Raw genomic sequence first — 15786 nt, 5'->3', positions numbered from 1 at the left:
TTGCTCTTCTTTAATCCAGAGACACAAATTCTATAACTTTTATTTCTTCTGTATAGAAGAAAACTTCCTTAGGGAGAGTAAAAGGGACAGTAGCCAACAGGGCATGCTTAGGGAAGAACAAGGCATATGCAGAATTGTCCTTCTGCTTCTCATCTAAAGTAACCGCCTGAAGAATGGAAACAACATGTAGTGAGCAATTAGCTGGCAAATATTATCAGTAAGTCTTAGTCTATACTTACAGAGGCCAAAACAAATCGAAGACTGTAACACATGCAGACATTACTCTTCATTTGAAGATGAAGGATGGTGGGAAATAGGACTGTGCTGGTATATTATGTGGGATCAGACTAGGGTATATAATCGGGCTTCTAGGAGTGTGCTTCAAACCTGTGATGAATAGGAAAAAATCATAAATCTTCTTTTATTTTTTATTTATCTTTTCAACCAGTGATTCACATAATGCACTATAAACACAGAAGCAATTGAATCAATGGCAAAAAGTCACCTTTCCAAAACTTCCAACAAAATCAGAGGACACCACTGAGTGCTGTAAGTCTCATAGATGAAGGAATGGATCAAGCATCAGGCTGGAGAGTGGCATGTTGTGTTGGAAATATCCATGATGCCCTATGTCACTGCCCCCTCTATCCTGCAGTCATCTTCTTGCCTCCCCTCCTCTTCTACCACTGTTTGTCTTTGTACAAAAAGCTTCTCCACAACCACTCCTGCTTTACTTCCCTGTGTGTTTGTAGAACTCTTTACACAATGGGACCTTCATTCCAAGTACTCCCAATGCACAGATTACATATTGTTGCATCCTCTATGCATTTGTGCTTTCTTCTATTTGTAGCCTGCTGGCCTGAAGCTGTCCATGGCACATCAACAACCCATCCTTTTTCATTCAAGTCTTCATTATACATATTCTTACTCATCAGCTTGCAAAATAATGATGACTTCTATGATTTGTTAAAAACTCAAAACCAGCTTTGTGCAAGAACAGTGACTCTGGTTGTATCACTGACCTCATTTAGTCACAGTTGCTAAAAAGCGGAAAATCTGACCAAAGCACTGTACTTCTCTTAGAAACAGCAATAATGTGATCGCCTTACTGAAAAGGGGAAGCACGAAGGCCTGGTAGCACACCAGGAATATCTTATGTACAGACACAGAAGGACTTATTTGAGGACAATCTTCCCAAATTCACAGTCTCTTTAAGGGCAGAGGTTACTATGAAGTGCTGGCTCATTGACTTCCAGGGAAGCCACCCAATGCTGGAACTATTTGATGAGACAAGTGAAATTTTATCGAGCTAAGAGCATGTTTTCCTCTCTTCCTATACAGGTAATAGTACTTCATTAATATGGTTGCACCAATCCTGATCCTAAGTACCTAATTTTTCTTAAGCTGTGAAAAGACTAATTATCTCCTGCAAATGGACTTTCACAGAACCTTAAATAGTAAAAAGCAAACTGATTAATTCAGTTTGACAGTGCATTGTTAGTTACATATCAGTAGTTTCATAAGGTTTTTACCATGGTGAAGAAGTTTCATTCCTCATGAGCAGTTTGACACTGACCCATCCCAAACAACCCCATTGACAAGTTAGGGCACACTATGTCCTAGGACCTACTCTGCTCACACAGTGGTGTCACCAGTAGCTTTATATTTACTAACTCTTGAATCTTTGAACTATTTGTTATGAAAAAGAATATGAATTGCTATTCATATTAGCACATGTTCAAAACAAACACCTAATAGCTTTCCCACAGTAAGATGCTGATATATTTCACACTTTCCCTAGTTCTTCTAACTGTTAGAAAGAAAATAAGCAAAGATGAATTAATTGGATTACCCAGTGACTTTGCATTTCTTTAAGGAGATTTGACATTCATAAATGAGGACAGAGGAAATAGAAATTAATTACATTTTCTCTCATCACTTGAAATCTGGACAGTTACTGTAAACACTCTCCCATTGATTTTTAAGGAGGGAATGAATTCCATTTTATGGTCACTTTATTATGCCTTTTTTATATTTTTTTATAATAGTTGGCATTTGATCTTGTCTTGATCTATGCTTGTGCAGAATCTGATTATCAAGCCTGTTGATGTTCATAACGGCTAGTTGTTGTCAGCCCAGTTAAATTATTTGATTCTATTGCACTGTGCTCCCTTTAACCATCAAACTGCTTCTTGGGAGGTGTTTTTCTCCTCTGCCATCTTCATCATTCTTACTTTCCTGCCTCTGTTTTTCCTTCTTTTAAACCTGTGTTCCTTCTGGTCCTAGTGCCTCCTTTAACATGTTCACTTTTTCAGGAGCTTGAAATCTAAGTAAGGAGAAATAAAACAAATAGAAACAAAACAAATCAAAACAAAACAGCTAACCCCCAAACCCAAATGTTATATAAATGCCCAAATTCACTCCTTTTTCCGGTTTTTGGCTTCAGTTAGTGTTTAGGTCTAAAGCTAGGCCTCGGTCCATTAGGATGACTTGTTTGGGTAAGAAGCAAACACCATTCACAGATACAACAAAATCAGCTCTGTTTGTTTTGGCAAGGGGGATTTGCTTGATCTGATCACATTGCAAGAATGAGAACTGTTCCATCTCTGAAGCTGACAGTGAGGGCTTCACTCTGTCCTCACACATATGATGTAACCTGGAATAACTGTCCTTACTTATAAATCTCACGTGCAACAAATCAGAACAAGAAGCAAATTGTGCAACACATTGTATGCTTTGTATAATAGAAGAATGATTAAAAATCAGATGCAAAGCAGAGTCCAACTTATTTGTCCTCATCCCCATGTTAGGCTGTAAAATGTGCGGCCTGGAAAGCAAGTGTCTTGCATACTTTTCATTTCACTCACAGGGCTGATTCATGCCAGTAAATGCTGAAACCCCACCTCATAATTGGGAGAAGTAATTTCCATTCCATGAGTTTTGCTTGAAGCTAATGCATGCTATTACAAAACACCTAAAGAGAAACTTTATCCATTCCTCTTAGCCCAGCTGTGAAGTTCAAACTGCTTTTTACAGCTAATTATCATGCTCTGACCTGCACATATTCACATGCTAAATGCAAATAAATCAATATGGCAAGCTTATTCTTGTCTCAATTTGCTTTTTATTTTTAAAATTAGCATACTCTTGGCTTTGCCTATCAGATATATGAAAGTGATGGTATCTCACATATTAAAGTTTTGCAATTGACTCTTTGTAGTTCATTTGCTATTTTATAAACCCAAAGTCCTTGAGGGAGTGTCGGAAAGCCCCATAATTTTCCTCAAAGTTCCATATAACCTTTTTATCTTCGATGTAGCTAGCATATGTGAAAAAGAAATGCAGATATCCAGATGGCTCCCCAGAGTCCATGTATAGAAAAGCCCTGACAAACACAAGTCACTTTAACTAATGCTGATGTTGACTCATGCTTGAACATATTCTTTTTGCTCTCTTTTTTCTAATGCTATATTATTAGGAGCCTGTGTTTTTATCTTACCTAGAAAATTATTATAATTTTATGGAAAAAAAGAACTTTTTTTTTTCATTAAAGCAAAATTATTTGAGGATTCATCATAACTCCTAGTGTTGGTATTCCATGATAACATTCTTCTTTTGCTTTGACTGGCATTGCCACCCATTTCATATGTCCCCAAAGTCTCCTATAAGAGAAGTTATTTTGTATTTGCTTTGTGGTTTTCTGTGCATTTTCCTCTGAATCACCCTGCAAAGATCACAGCAAGAGGGAGAACACTGAATAAGCTGATTCACTTCTGTTCCTTGGTGTGGTGATCTCTAATTGCACTTAGTTGTGGGGATTTTCCAAAGCAGACAAGTGACTTTTCCTTTTGCTAGGTCACTGCTGTCAAGCCAAGGCATTTGAACATCACCACATTTCAGAGATGAGCAGCATCATGTTCACAGCCACACTGCCTGCCCATGGAGAGAACAAGCTCTCTAATGGCTTAGTTTACCCGCTCTCTAGGACAGCAAATGTTTGCACATTTCTGCATAGTTTATTTGCGTTAAGGAGAACGGGAAGAGCATCAATTCTTTTATTCTTATGATCTGGAGAGTTCAGTTCATCTGAAGGCATCAACCAATTAATCCTCAAGAAATGATTTGAGGTGGGTCAAGCTTTTAAAAATTCTGGGTCCATTTCTTTTCTGGTATCAGCTGCAAATCTGAGGAAGGAGCATCCCATATTTCTGCATTCTCAGGGATAATAAGCACCATATAATATTGGAAATCCTTGCTTGAAGAAATCACTTACTTTGCTAGACTGACACTCAAGCCTGGAAAGAAACAGGCCATAAAGGCGGCCATATGTATAGACAAAATTTGTTTAGTAAGGGAGCTGTATTCAGGTATACTCTGGCTATAATGCATCAGTATTACTGACTGCTTTGGTTAGTATGGCCAGAGTGTGTTAATAGTTGGAAACAAAACTGTAACTCAAGCTTGTACACTGATTCATTGTGGGTACTTGTTTACTTGTTAACATATTTCTGACTGTGGGAGATGGCTCCAAATGTATCACGAGATGTGCTCCCTGGAAGTACTGCCTTGGCATTACCCAGCTGACTGGCCTGCACTTCCTCAGCTGGATCAGAGATCATCTCTCTGCAAAGGCAGAAATCTTGAGTCAAAGGAGGTTTGCACTTCAGGTCAGAGCAGAAAAGAATATGCTTGCAAGACAGTTTAGGAAAACCTAACCCAAATGATGTTGTTCGGAAAAAATCCTTGGGGCTTTCATGGAGCTGTGCTGCAGTTTATATTTTCAAAACATGTTGGGTAAAGTATTCAATACAGTCCCATTGCCACGAGACCACGAATCTCACCAAATGGCAAAGATTGCTCAAATTTTCTTGGGGAAAAAAAAAAAGAGTTTAAGCAAATACAGCTCTCAGTTTCCTACACTGCAAACGACCTGAAATATGGGATAAAACTTCTGGAGCAACTCTGAAACTAAACTTCCAATCTCAGTAGCGCTCTGATTCTCCTCACTTACTCTTGTTTGCTCATTTTATTCTAAAGTTTTAAATCGATGACATAATTCGTGTAGGGGGAGGGTGAGAAGAACCCCCTCTGACGGGGTCTGGCTGCCACCGGGCTCCCCCCTCATTGCAGCCCGGGCTCATTCCCTCTTCACAGTGACACCTACCGGCCTCCCGCTCGCTGTCCCCCGCCTGCCCCGCTCCTCCCGGTACCGCCGCCTCCCCGCGGCTCTGCCCGCGACCGCGATCCGGAGCCCGCTCCGGCCACCCTGGCTATACTTTCGTCGGGGCGCTGGGGGAGCCACAGCACGACCCGCCCGGCGGGACACAAACTTTCCTCGCGAGTTTCCCTCCTGCCCTCCGGGCGCGCAAAGGGCGCGGATGGGTCCGGGGGCTGCCCGCGGTTGAGCCCCCGGAGCCGAGCCGGGGGGGCTATGCCTCTAAACAGCCCCCGACTGCACCACGCGCCCCTTTCGACCCCGTCCGCCCCCTGCGCGGTGCCAGCGGCGCTGCCGCGGGCGGGCGGACGGGTAGGGCTGCACCCGCCGGCGCGCAGGGCGGGGTGTGGCCTCGCCATTATTTATGAGCTCCAACTCCTATTTGCTCAGCTAATGATGCACCGGCGGCCGCCTCGCCTCCCCTCGCTAGTGCGGCGGCGGCCAGGGCAGGGCTGCGCCTGTAACTGGAAACCAGCGGCGGTACCGTCGCCGCGCGGCCGCTCCATTCACTCCTAGGTGCGTAATTGAGGGCAGGGGAGAAGCGCTCCCGGAGCCGTAGGAGTCCAGCTGCCGGGATTATTGTACAGAGGAGTTGGGAGTACCCCTGCAACCACCACGAAGAGAGAGTTTTCTTTTGTCTTTTTTTTTTCTATTTATTTATTTTTCTCTTCACAATAAGCCAGGTTTGGAATTAAAATGTTCTGGTAGCAGGAGTGGAGTCTATAAACTGATAGAAACCAGACAGAAATCGGTATTACTGGTGTCTCTAACAGCCGGGTAAGCATAACTTAAAGTTCTCTTTCTCTGCTGTAATAAGATGTAGAATGTCTCTGATGGTTGAATTTTCCTGCTGTTCACAGATAGTTAAAAGCAATGCTTTCCAATATGTGTTTAGTGGGAAACCTTTTTCTCCTTTATTTCTTTTCTTTCCTCTGCTGAATGATTTTCCTTACAGGATTTAAGGGTAGGACCCAGCCTGTAGCACATGACACCTGCACAGCACTTCATAGGAAATCCATACGGTACTTTCCAAAAGCAGTACACATGGTGCAAGCGACCTCCATGGCAGGGAAACTTCACCACTTTACTTTAGTAGCGGTTTGTTTGTTTACGGTTGGAATGGGGTGTAAGAGCAGAAATGTAATTAGACACTGCTTTTTGTCTGTCCTGTAAGATTCTTGAAAAGTACTTGCAAGGGTTTAACTCTGTGGGTTGTCAGCAGAGATCATGTGCACAGGACATGCTGAATATAGTATCATGACTTATGGGATAAATTCAGAACTGAGATATAAGCCCAAAGCAAGAGTCAAACCTGCAATGAGTTGTGTTCAGTTACCATATCTGTAAATCTCTGAAATTAAACCTATTTCCATTAGGTAACTCACATGTCAGACACCCTGAGGTACCTTTTTGGCACAGTATGCATTTATTATTTATGTGTCTAAGAGCTGGGTAGGAACCATGCTGCTCAGCACTTGAATCTTGTATTTATTTGCCTGTCACTTCTGTGTTAATGGTGAAGATCTGCAATTTGAGCAACGAAATGTAGCAATGTTTCACTCCTGTAGCTGATTGCGCTAGAATTGGCAGGAGGCACGAGAGTGGGAGGGAAAGAGTGCTTAAAGGATTTTCTTTCTATTATTTCCTACAATATTATTTAAAGGAAGAGGGAAAGCTGCACACTTGTTCCTCTTTGACTTTTTATCTTTATTGCAAAGAAAGCATAGTGCTACTACTGTAAAATACTAATCCCATTGCATCTGTTAAATCATATGTTCTGTATGATTGGCTATTTGTTTTGGCCTGACAAAGACATTTTATTGGGATTTAATGCCATTTCTCTCTTAGAAGAGGGGTAAGTAAAAGGATATCCCATGGGCTAGTCACAAGGTTTTAAATTTAAAGCTCACAAAGCAGCATTAGTACTAGGGTTCGTGCAGCTTGTTTAAGAATTATTCTTGGCAAAAGCTCTGTAACTATCATTTTAGTAGTTAACAGACCTTTAGAGATAATTTGGAACTGGGCCAGAATGGATATATTTCTCCTACAGACCCGATCTGTAGCTGGCAAATTTCTGACACGGGTGTCTTTGTCAATTAGCAGAGTTGTAGAATTACTTGATCTTTTTGCATTTCTCAGTATACCAGAGCAAATCATGAATGAGAGTTCAGAGTGTGGGCTGCAGAGCTGTACATTCACTTGCACACTCTCCATCCCGACTCCAACTTTATATGAGGTCCTCCTAGAGAGGGAAGCCTTTCAGAGCGATTTACAGTGAGTGGATGAGGAATGACAGAGGTAGTAATGAGATATGGGGCTTTTACCGCTAAGTCAGTGGTGTGGAACTGGCTCAACCTAGTGATGACCTAAAGTCATCCCTGCCTGACAGCTCATTCCCGCCGTGCCACTGGAGTTAGAGCCGGTTCTTTAAGGACAGATGTGAACCTCAGAGGGGCCGAATGAACAAGCATGTAGAAATATTGGCTTCCACTGGAGGGACTGTAAGGCTGGAGCAGAGATGAGGTAAAATGTAAAATGATTGCACAGGCAACAAATAGATGAAATAGATATATAGCTTTTAATGCTATCTTCTGGCTGTAGGGGTTGTATCTTTCAAAGTGCTTCCAGTTGCCATAGAATCAAATATATCACCTGATTGATTAAGTGTTGTCTAGTAGAAGGGCTGTTTACACCAAAAAGAAAAAATGAATATATAAGTAGCAATGTAGAATGGGCCTAAAATGAGGGTGTTTTTTATTCTCACCTTTGGACCTGAGCTTACAAAGTTGTTAAGATAGGTGAAATTAAATTAGCACTTCACAGTTATTGGAGAGATGAAGTTTAGGAGCAGATATGATATAGATTTGCAATATTCAGCTTCTGATGTCTGCTGGGTTTTATGGATTTGGTCCAAAGTCCATTAGAATTGTTAGGAAAATGCCACTGACTTCAGTGAGTTCAAGTCCTTCCTGAGCTAAGAAAAGATGCAGAGTTTTGGAGCATTTTGTGATTCTCTGAGAAGCTCAGTCTACTCAGCAGCTAAGCCCTATATAATGAATGTAGACTCAGCAGATGTGCAGGAATAGCAGAGGTATCAAGTGTAATGCACTGTCCAACCTTGAGTGTTCTTAGTGCTCTGTAGAAGATAAGAGATATGAAAGCAGATAAGTATTCCTGAAAGAAGCTAGCCCAAAAAGCAAATTTTGACTAACAGTTTCAAGCATGTTGAAATACTTTTGGTTTCAGTGGTTTTGAAATTAATGACGTACATAGTCAGGATTTCTTAAAAGGAGAACTAGAGGGCTATTAAAGAGCCCAGCTTTCAAAACCTTAAAGCTCATTTCCAAGCACCTTTGATTTTTAAATCTTAAAAGAAGAAAAAAAGCCCAACCAATAACCCAAACGTCCCCCTCTGAACATGAGAGAGACATGCCTAAAAATACCAGCCAGCTTTTTATTTGTGAAACTTTATCTCCTGTCCTTGCTTTGCTCTGCCTTGACATTTAGTATAATTATATTTCCAGCAGGTGGAATTGTCCTCATTTTAAATAAACTAAGTCTAATGCTATAGTCTGCCCCAGACAAAACTTGGGCTCTGTTGGTTCCTACTAACAGGCAGAGAGCTCCTTTTCTGCCAGCATAGAAAACTGCTGGGGAAAACTACTTTCAGATATACATAGAAAAAACAGAAGTGCTGTACCTCCTTCAGATCAGTTATGGCTTCTAACACAGATCTTTCCATACCGTTGTTTTTGCTCCACAAAATTGTATAAAAAGAGTAATGTGATATCTCTGTCTTTCAGGTTTCATTTCTTGGATATTAAGTTGCAAATCTGAAGAGATGGCCTTTCTTGCAGTGCACGTGTTGATTGGGATATTTATGTACTTTACCAGTGTAAAGGGATCTTCCCAGCCTCAAGCAAGAGTGTTCCTAACATTCAATGGTAAGAAAGAAGATAAACATTCTTACGCAAATGTTATGGTTGAACATTTTCTTATTCCTCTTAAATTCGGTAACTGAGTAGAAAGTGGTGTTTTAATCTGCGTCCACGATTAATATTTTTGGTTTGTGTTGAAAAGGTACCTGTAAGCCTAAATTCGATTTTTTTTACCTGAAGCTACCTATAGTTACAGATGGGTAATAAGACTTTGTCTTGAGTTATTATGACTTACTAACAACTAAAGGTTTTATTTCTTATTCTTAATTGCGCTTGCGAAAGAAGATAGCACATGGCATGTAGTGGAAGTTATTAATCATTTGAGTTGCTTTCATTCAATGCCCAACTGAGACACTTTACATTCTGAAAATGAGGCTGCCTGAAGGTTTACCAAAATAGTTAGGCAGACACAGAGTCCTCTGTAAAGTATCATTCCTTGGCTGTTGGACTCAGCACATCCTCCATGTTCCTTCCCCCTCTGTGTGTTTTTTCCCCTGAGTCCCACCTGCCTCCTGCTTGCAGCCCCGTGGTGGTTTTTCTCCTCCCACTACCTAAGCCTAATCCTACCGTCAACTGTACTATCTAATCCCCTCCAAACCCCGCCCCTATCGGGACCCTTATAACCAGACCCCAGTGGGAAATAAAATGCTTTTGATATGTTCTCCACCAAACCTCTGTGTGTGTGAGTTGTCTCAGGAGTGTGTCCCCACCTTGGTCCCGAGACTTGTGCACTTAGTACAATATGTAGGATATAGTAGTGGCATGTAGCAATCATTGATGCTGCATACTGTAAACAAGCAATCAAAAATACTATTTTCAAAGAAAGTTGCTTTTACTTCTGAAGTTCTGGCCGGTACCATATTGCTGAAATAACCCTAGTATTACTTTTAATAGTAATTTATTCTTTCACTATTAGCCCCTTAGCCATCACTTCAGAATGTGTGTGTTCTTTAGCTTATAGTGTCTGTTAAATTTGAGCTGAAATTTTGTCACTAACTATAGGGATGTTAACTTTCTTCAGCTCTCTGATTTTCTGTGACTGTCTTTGAGGCATAAGGGCTTGCTGCTTCCTGCACCTGACTGTCTGCATTAGGATGGCATTGTGTGGTTCATTATTGCAGGGATGCCCTGCAACTGCTATGGGAATGTTCTGTGTGCTCTGAATAGTCTTTAAGAATCACTTAAAAAATAATCATAGCTAGTAAGTATCTCAGACTGCTGTTTGCTACAATGATCATAGCTATGCATTCATATGACCAAGAGATATGCAGAAGGAGACCTGCCAAGATAGACCTTCCACAAATATCAACCAGAGACTGAACAATTACAAGGTGGTATATATTATATAGGGCCCTAAACTGATGAGTGCAATACTTACTAGGTTTAAAATGGCATAGTTACAATAAAAGCAATAGTAGGGATTGAATACAAAGAGGGAACTGCTAAATAAAGAAGTAGAGGTGGAAATATTTTTTCCTTCCTTTGATAGCACTGACTCTAGTGTAAATTATGCTATTTCAGCACAACTTAGTGCAGGAGCAAGTGTGGCTCTGGTTGTGTATTGCGCTACAGGTTTGCCACAGTTATGCCAAACAGGCTGATTTGGATTTCCACATCATCTCTTTAGTGGCCTTGTAAGTAATCTAGGCTTCCCCTGATCTCTTGTGTGACCATGAAGTAGGAAGTGTTCAGGTTTTGTGGTATTCAACCTTGTGAATGGGAAAGAATTGCAATGAGGGGCAGATGGTTTTAACACGGACTCAAGAGATTTGTTTTTCATCACAGGTATCCTGCTAGTCTGAAACACTGAAGCACCCATAGGGCAAAAGACCCAAAACCTAGGGATTTAAAGAAAATACTGAACTGAAACCTTAGTTTCTCTGACCCTCTCTGAAAGGAGGTTGTCCCCACTTCTTTTAAAAGGGGCTATGACAGCTTTATGTTGCAGTGACCCGTTTGTCTGATGACCTTCTTGAACCTCAAGAGCTCTGCTACCCTGTACAGAGCCTGGGGATGCAGTGTCACCTCACTGCTGTAACCCTGCTTGGCTGCCTTGGTTAGAGCTGCCTCTGCAATATCATGGACAGTAAATGACTGCCCTGTGTCCTTTCCTTTATTTTTAAAGTGATGTTTTACATGAGTAAAAATGAGTCTTGGTGAAAGTTGAGGTAAAGTAAGTGTCACCAGAGCCTTGCAATACCACCAGATTATCTTAAACCTGAACTTTTACTTTCCATAATACTTAAAAGTCAACCTTAAAAAAAAAGGAACCCCAACAACAAAAAACCCAACAAAACGAAAACCATTTTGAAGTCCTACATTTTTAATGAGTCTTTTGAAGTCAGAAAAGTAAGACATTAATTATGTGTTTTATAATATGAGAAGTATGTCGGAAATAAAAAGCTAAGTTTCTTGTATAATATGTCAACACTAGTTTTATTTTTAAACCTGATTTCCAGATGGTAAGAAACAATTTTCATTACATGAAAAGAGTTTGCAGGTTGTTGTGTATAACAAGGTAATGGCCCCACCTGTAGTATGAACTTATGTTCTATAAATTTATTTATTTACATGAGTACTGATAAAAGAGAAAGAGGTGAAACTTCGTATTAATCTCTAGCTAAATGTGATAACACAATCTTTCTTCCTAAGCTGCTTCACAGCTTATTGTTTTTAAATCATGTAGAAACATCAAATTACTGGCCGTCTCCTTGCCCTGAGAAGCTGTCAGTTTTTATGGAGAATTGGCACTCTTTTGAAGTGCATCATTTGAAAGTAAAACTATAAGTAGATCGCCTTATGTTTTAAATGACATGAGACAACAAAGCCAAATCATTCAAGCTTAGGGTACTTACATGATATTTTTCAAGTCCTGAATTGGATTTGGCTTGGTCTCTAGAATTACATTACATAAGTTTTGAGGGTAGAATGTACACAGGAGGAGAAAATGAGTGATACTTTTCAAAGCTAACCTGCTCCTTCAGAATCAAGTCAATTGAGCTTATTCACACCATAGCATTTCTCATGGGAAAATCCAGCAAGTATCTTGACCTATCCTGTTTTTCATCAGGAAAGATACAAATGCGAATCGTTTGAATCATGGGCTGCTTTTTTCTTTGCGATCTACTTCATTAAGAATCAAATGTAATTAAAAGGTACGCCTGGGTAATACCTCAAGAGCCTGATAATAGAGATTTTGCAATTAACTTCAATGGATGAAGGACTGCAACCCTAACTTCTATTTTTGAAATCAAAAGCCTGGCCCCTTGTCTAATTAAAATGTAGTTCATGACTTAGCTGAGATTGTTAACTGTGCGTGTGACGTGAGTGTGGAACTTACTGGTGTCTGCATCCTGAGTGCCTTGAAAATTGCAGTGCTGTACAGCACCCTGAGGCCTGATTTCTATTGCTTTGCACCTTGTATAGCCATTTACTTGGCTGAAAGAAACTGTCAGGCTGGAGCTGAACTGCTTTCTAGGCACAGGTGTGCATGGTTATACATGGTGCTGGGCCTGTGGAGGATCAGGTAAAGGGGTTCTCAGTTTGCCTGGAATAATTTGTCATGATCTAATTGTCCTGATCAATGCTGATGGCTCAAACCATCAATATTTGTACAACATACACACTTGAAGAGCCACTGCAGTTGAAGAAGAAAGATGGCTCTAGCTTCTTCTGGTTCTGAAATGGCAAAGGTAGGAAGCCTGTGGTACAACAACTGCAGCAGTGTTGTGGATTCATCTGCTATGTTTCCATGGAGCATGCAGGAGTGAGGAAACCTTGGATGGGGGATGTAAAGGACTCACTATGTCTCCCTACACTTTTAGTATACTACTTCTGATCCTCCTGCCTTTTCTGGCTCCTTGTCCTCAGAATAGATCTTTCTTAATCTACTTAAATCACCTATCATAATTTAGAGCACCCCAGTTTATTTTCTCTCCATAGCAAAAGACTAATGTGTTTATGAACTATCAAGTGTGGTGCCTGCGATTTCTCAAGCTACATGCATTCCTCCTTGTTACTGCACGTTCCTGAACAGATAATTGAGAGCTGTATCCTTCAGTCTTTCCAGGGAGAAAACCTTTCTCAAATCAGTGAAGGAGTTATTGCACTCCAGGTTACTGCCTGATTTTATTTCATTCCAACTCATATTTACTTTTTGGATTTTTTTTTCTACCCTAAAATGTAGGGCCATACAATTTTAACATCAAATTCAGAATAATAAGAACAGATCTAGTACTTATTTTTTAAAAATATACTCAAACCTTCTTTGAGATTTAAATTTATGTGGAGGTGCACAACCAAGTGATAATTTCACAACTGACTGGGAACATTTCATGCATTCCTACTCAAATGTCTGGTCTAGCAGATATTTCCCATGCAGACTCTCCCATTGTCTCTAGTGAAAATTCCATATGAGAAGTGGATCAAGGCTAATTTGCAGATGCTTTTGTTCCTCTCTTTGTCATAAAATTACTAGAACACGTAAAGAACTTTTAAGATAGTATCAATCAGCTTCATTAATGACAATTAAAAAGCATAAAATGTCACCAGAGCAACAGCAGCACTTATTCAACTGTCAACATATTTTAAAAGATTTAATGCAACCCCTGTGGTTACCCTAAAGGAAAAATAAAGGAACTGAGAACCATTTTCTTTGAGCTCTCGAGCAACAGCAGTACAACTTGTTTTTAAACAGTCCCTCATTGTAATGCTAATGTTACCACAGTTAATAAAAAGTTCATTTATTATTTGGGGAACTTTGTGCTGATGACAGTCTAGTAGGCAAAGGTTTATGCTCGAATAGTTGATTGGATCTTTTTTGGTGTCCATAGAATGAAAGCTACTTGCCAAAATGAGGTAGAAATAGACCGTTAAAAGAAAAAAGAGAAAGAAGGAGAAAAGATCCGTGGTTTTGGTTTTGTTTATATGGAAAACTCATCTTGAATGTTCATTTAGTTGCTTAATTTTCAGCAAATTTTGGCTCATTTCCTCAAAAGTAACTGATTTGTGGCTTTCATAACTTCACGGATCTTAAATAATGCTAATTTATAAAGTGTTGAATATCAACCATGTGAAAACATTTCCAATTTATTTGGCTCTCACTGGAGATCTAAAAACTTAATTCTGAATACTTTCAACTAAAACTAAAATTCTTTTTTTGTCTTGAGTAGTGAAAATGGTGTCTTTACATTTGATCATAGAATCAGAAAATATTAAGGGGTTAGAATGGACCTTAAAGATCATGTAGTCCCGACTCCCCACCCCTGCCACGGGCAGGGACATCTCGCACCAGACCAGATAGCTCAGAGCCCCATCCAGCCTGGCTTTGAACACTGCTAGGGTTGGGGCATCCACAACCTTTCTGAGCAAGTGGTTCTAGTGTTTCACTACCCTCACAGTAAAAAATTTCTTCCTAATATCTAACCCAAATTTCCTCTCTTTTAATCTGTATCCATTATTCCTTATCCTATCACTATAGTTCCTCTTAAAGAGTCTCTCTCCAGCTCAAGAGTCTCTCTCCAGCTTCCATTTAGGCACACTTCAGGTACTGGAAGATTGCTATGAGGTCTCCACACAACCTTCTCTTCTCCAGGCTGAACAAACCAAAATTTCTCAGCCTGTCTTCATAGGGAAGGTGTTCCAGTCCACTTACCAGCTTTGTGGCCTCCTCTGGACTTGTTCCAACAGTTCCATTTCCCTCTTATGTTGGGGACACCAGAACTGTATGCAGGACTCCAGAGGGGTTCTCAAATTGTCAGCTTTGGTTGTTCCTAAAGACATGTCTAATTTACAAATTATAGTCTTTTACATACTGTAGTCTTGGAGGGTCATTTTTAGACTTATATTTTCTGTATATTTCTTTCCTTGCTTTGTTGTTTATTTTTCTTTTTTTTTTTCTCTTGTGTTGAAATAAACAGAAGCTTAGTGTAATAAATCTTACTTCTACAGAAACTGAATAGCTTGCATAGGGTATGAATGAAATGGGAAAACAAAATAACAACAAAAAAAATCAAACATTTTAAAGGAAACCTTATATAAAGACCTCAGTATTCTTTCTGCAGTTCCATGGGTAGATGTCCCAGATTGCAAATGACATTGAATCTGCTTGTTTTCACACTCTTGTTCAGTGGTAGTGTCACTGAGATTTGCTTCACTGTCATTGTTGCTGACATGAGTGTTCAGGGAAGGAGAATTTAAAGCACTGTTCCTGTAATTAATTAAATTGTGCCATGTGATTTGACTTCAGGTGTGAAAATGGTCATTCAGTAAAGCTGATGTCAGAGGGTCCGGTTCTATGTTTGTTTTCCAAAGTTGCTGTAAGAGGTACCCTCAAGGGAAAGCACAAATAGGTACATGTCTTCAAGGTAGTTAATTATCAGGCAATAAATTTAGGGGGAAAACCTACAAATTTAATCCTACTCTTGGATGAAGAACTCAAAAGTTAGAGAAGACTCAATTGTTTACTTCCTTTAGTTTCTTTTTGTTCTCTAAATACAGTTTGACCTGTATCTGAACCAGGTCATGATTTTAGATTTTTTTTTTAGTGTTTTGTTTAATTTTGATATGGAAAAATCAAACTTTATCTGAGAACATTTTGACAAATTCTACACATCTTGGTGCTCTCTGCGTGTC

At 39.9% G+C, this 15786-nt stretch overlaps 1 protein-coding gene across 3 annotated transcripts in view; it reads left to right on the top strand.

The window, feature by feature from the left end:
- Positions 1 to 5620: 5620 nt before the first annotated feature.
- The window catches only part of SEMA3C (semaphorin 3C), a 117480-nt gene continuing 107314 nt past the window's right edge, over positions 5621 to 15786 (top strand). Inside the window, exons 1-3 of one of the 3 annotated variants that reach the window (XM_071552724.1) lie at positions 5621 to 5731; positions 5899 to 5992; positions 9019 to 9159. In XM_071552724.1, the coding sequence (XP_071408825.1) occupies positions 9057 to 9159 (103 nt within the window). In that variant the 5' untranslated portion in view covers positions 5621 to 5731; positions 5899 to 5992; positions 9019 to 9056. Of the gene's footprint in view, positions 5993 to 9018; positions 9160 to 15786 lie in introns of all 3 variants that reach the window. The other 2 variants (XM_071552725.1, XM_071552723.1) reach the window with 2 other exon arrangements.

The sequence above is a fragment of the Pithys albifrons genome, chromosome 3 (assembly GCF_047495875.1).
Source record: "Pithys albifrons albifrons isolate INPA30051 chromosome 3, PitAlb_v1, whole genome shotgun sequence".
NCBI classification, from domain to species: Eukaryota; Metazoa; Chordata; class Aves; order Passeriformes; family Thamnophilidae; genus Pithys; species Pithys albifrons.
This window is presented reverse-complemented; position numbering and strand designations above follow the sequence as displayed.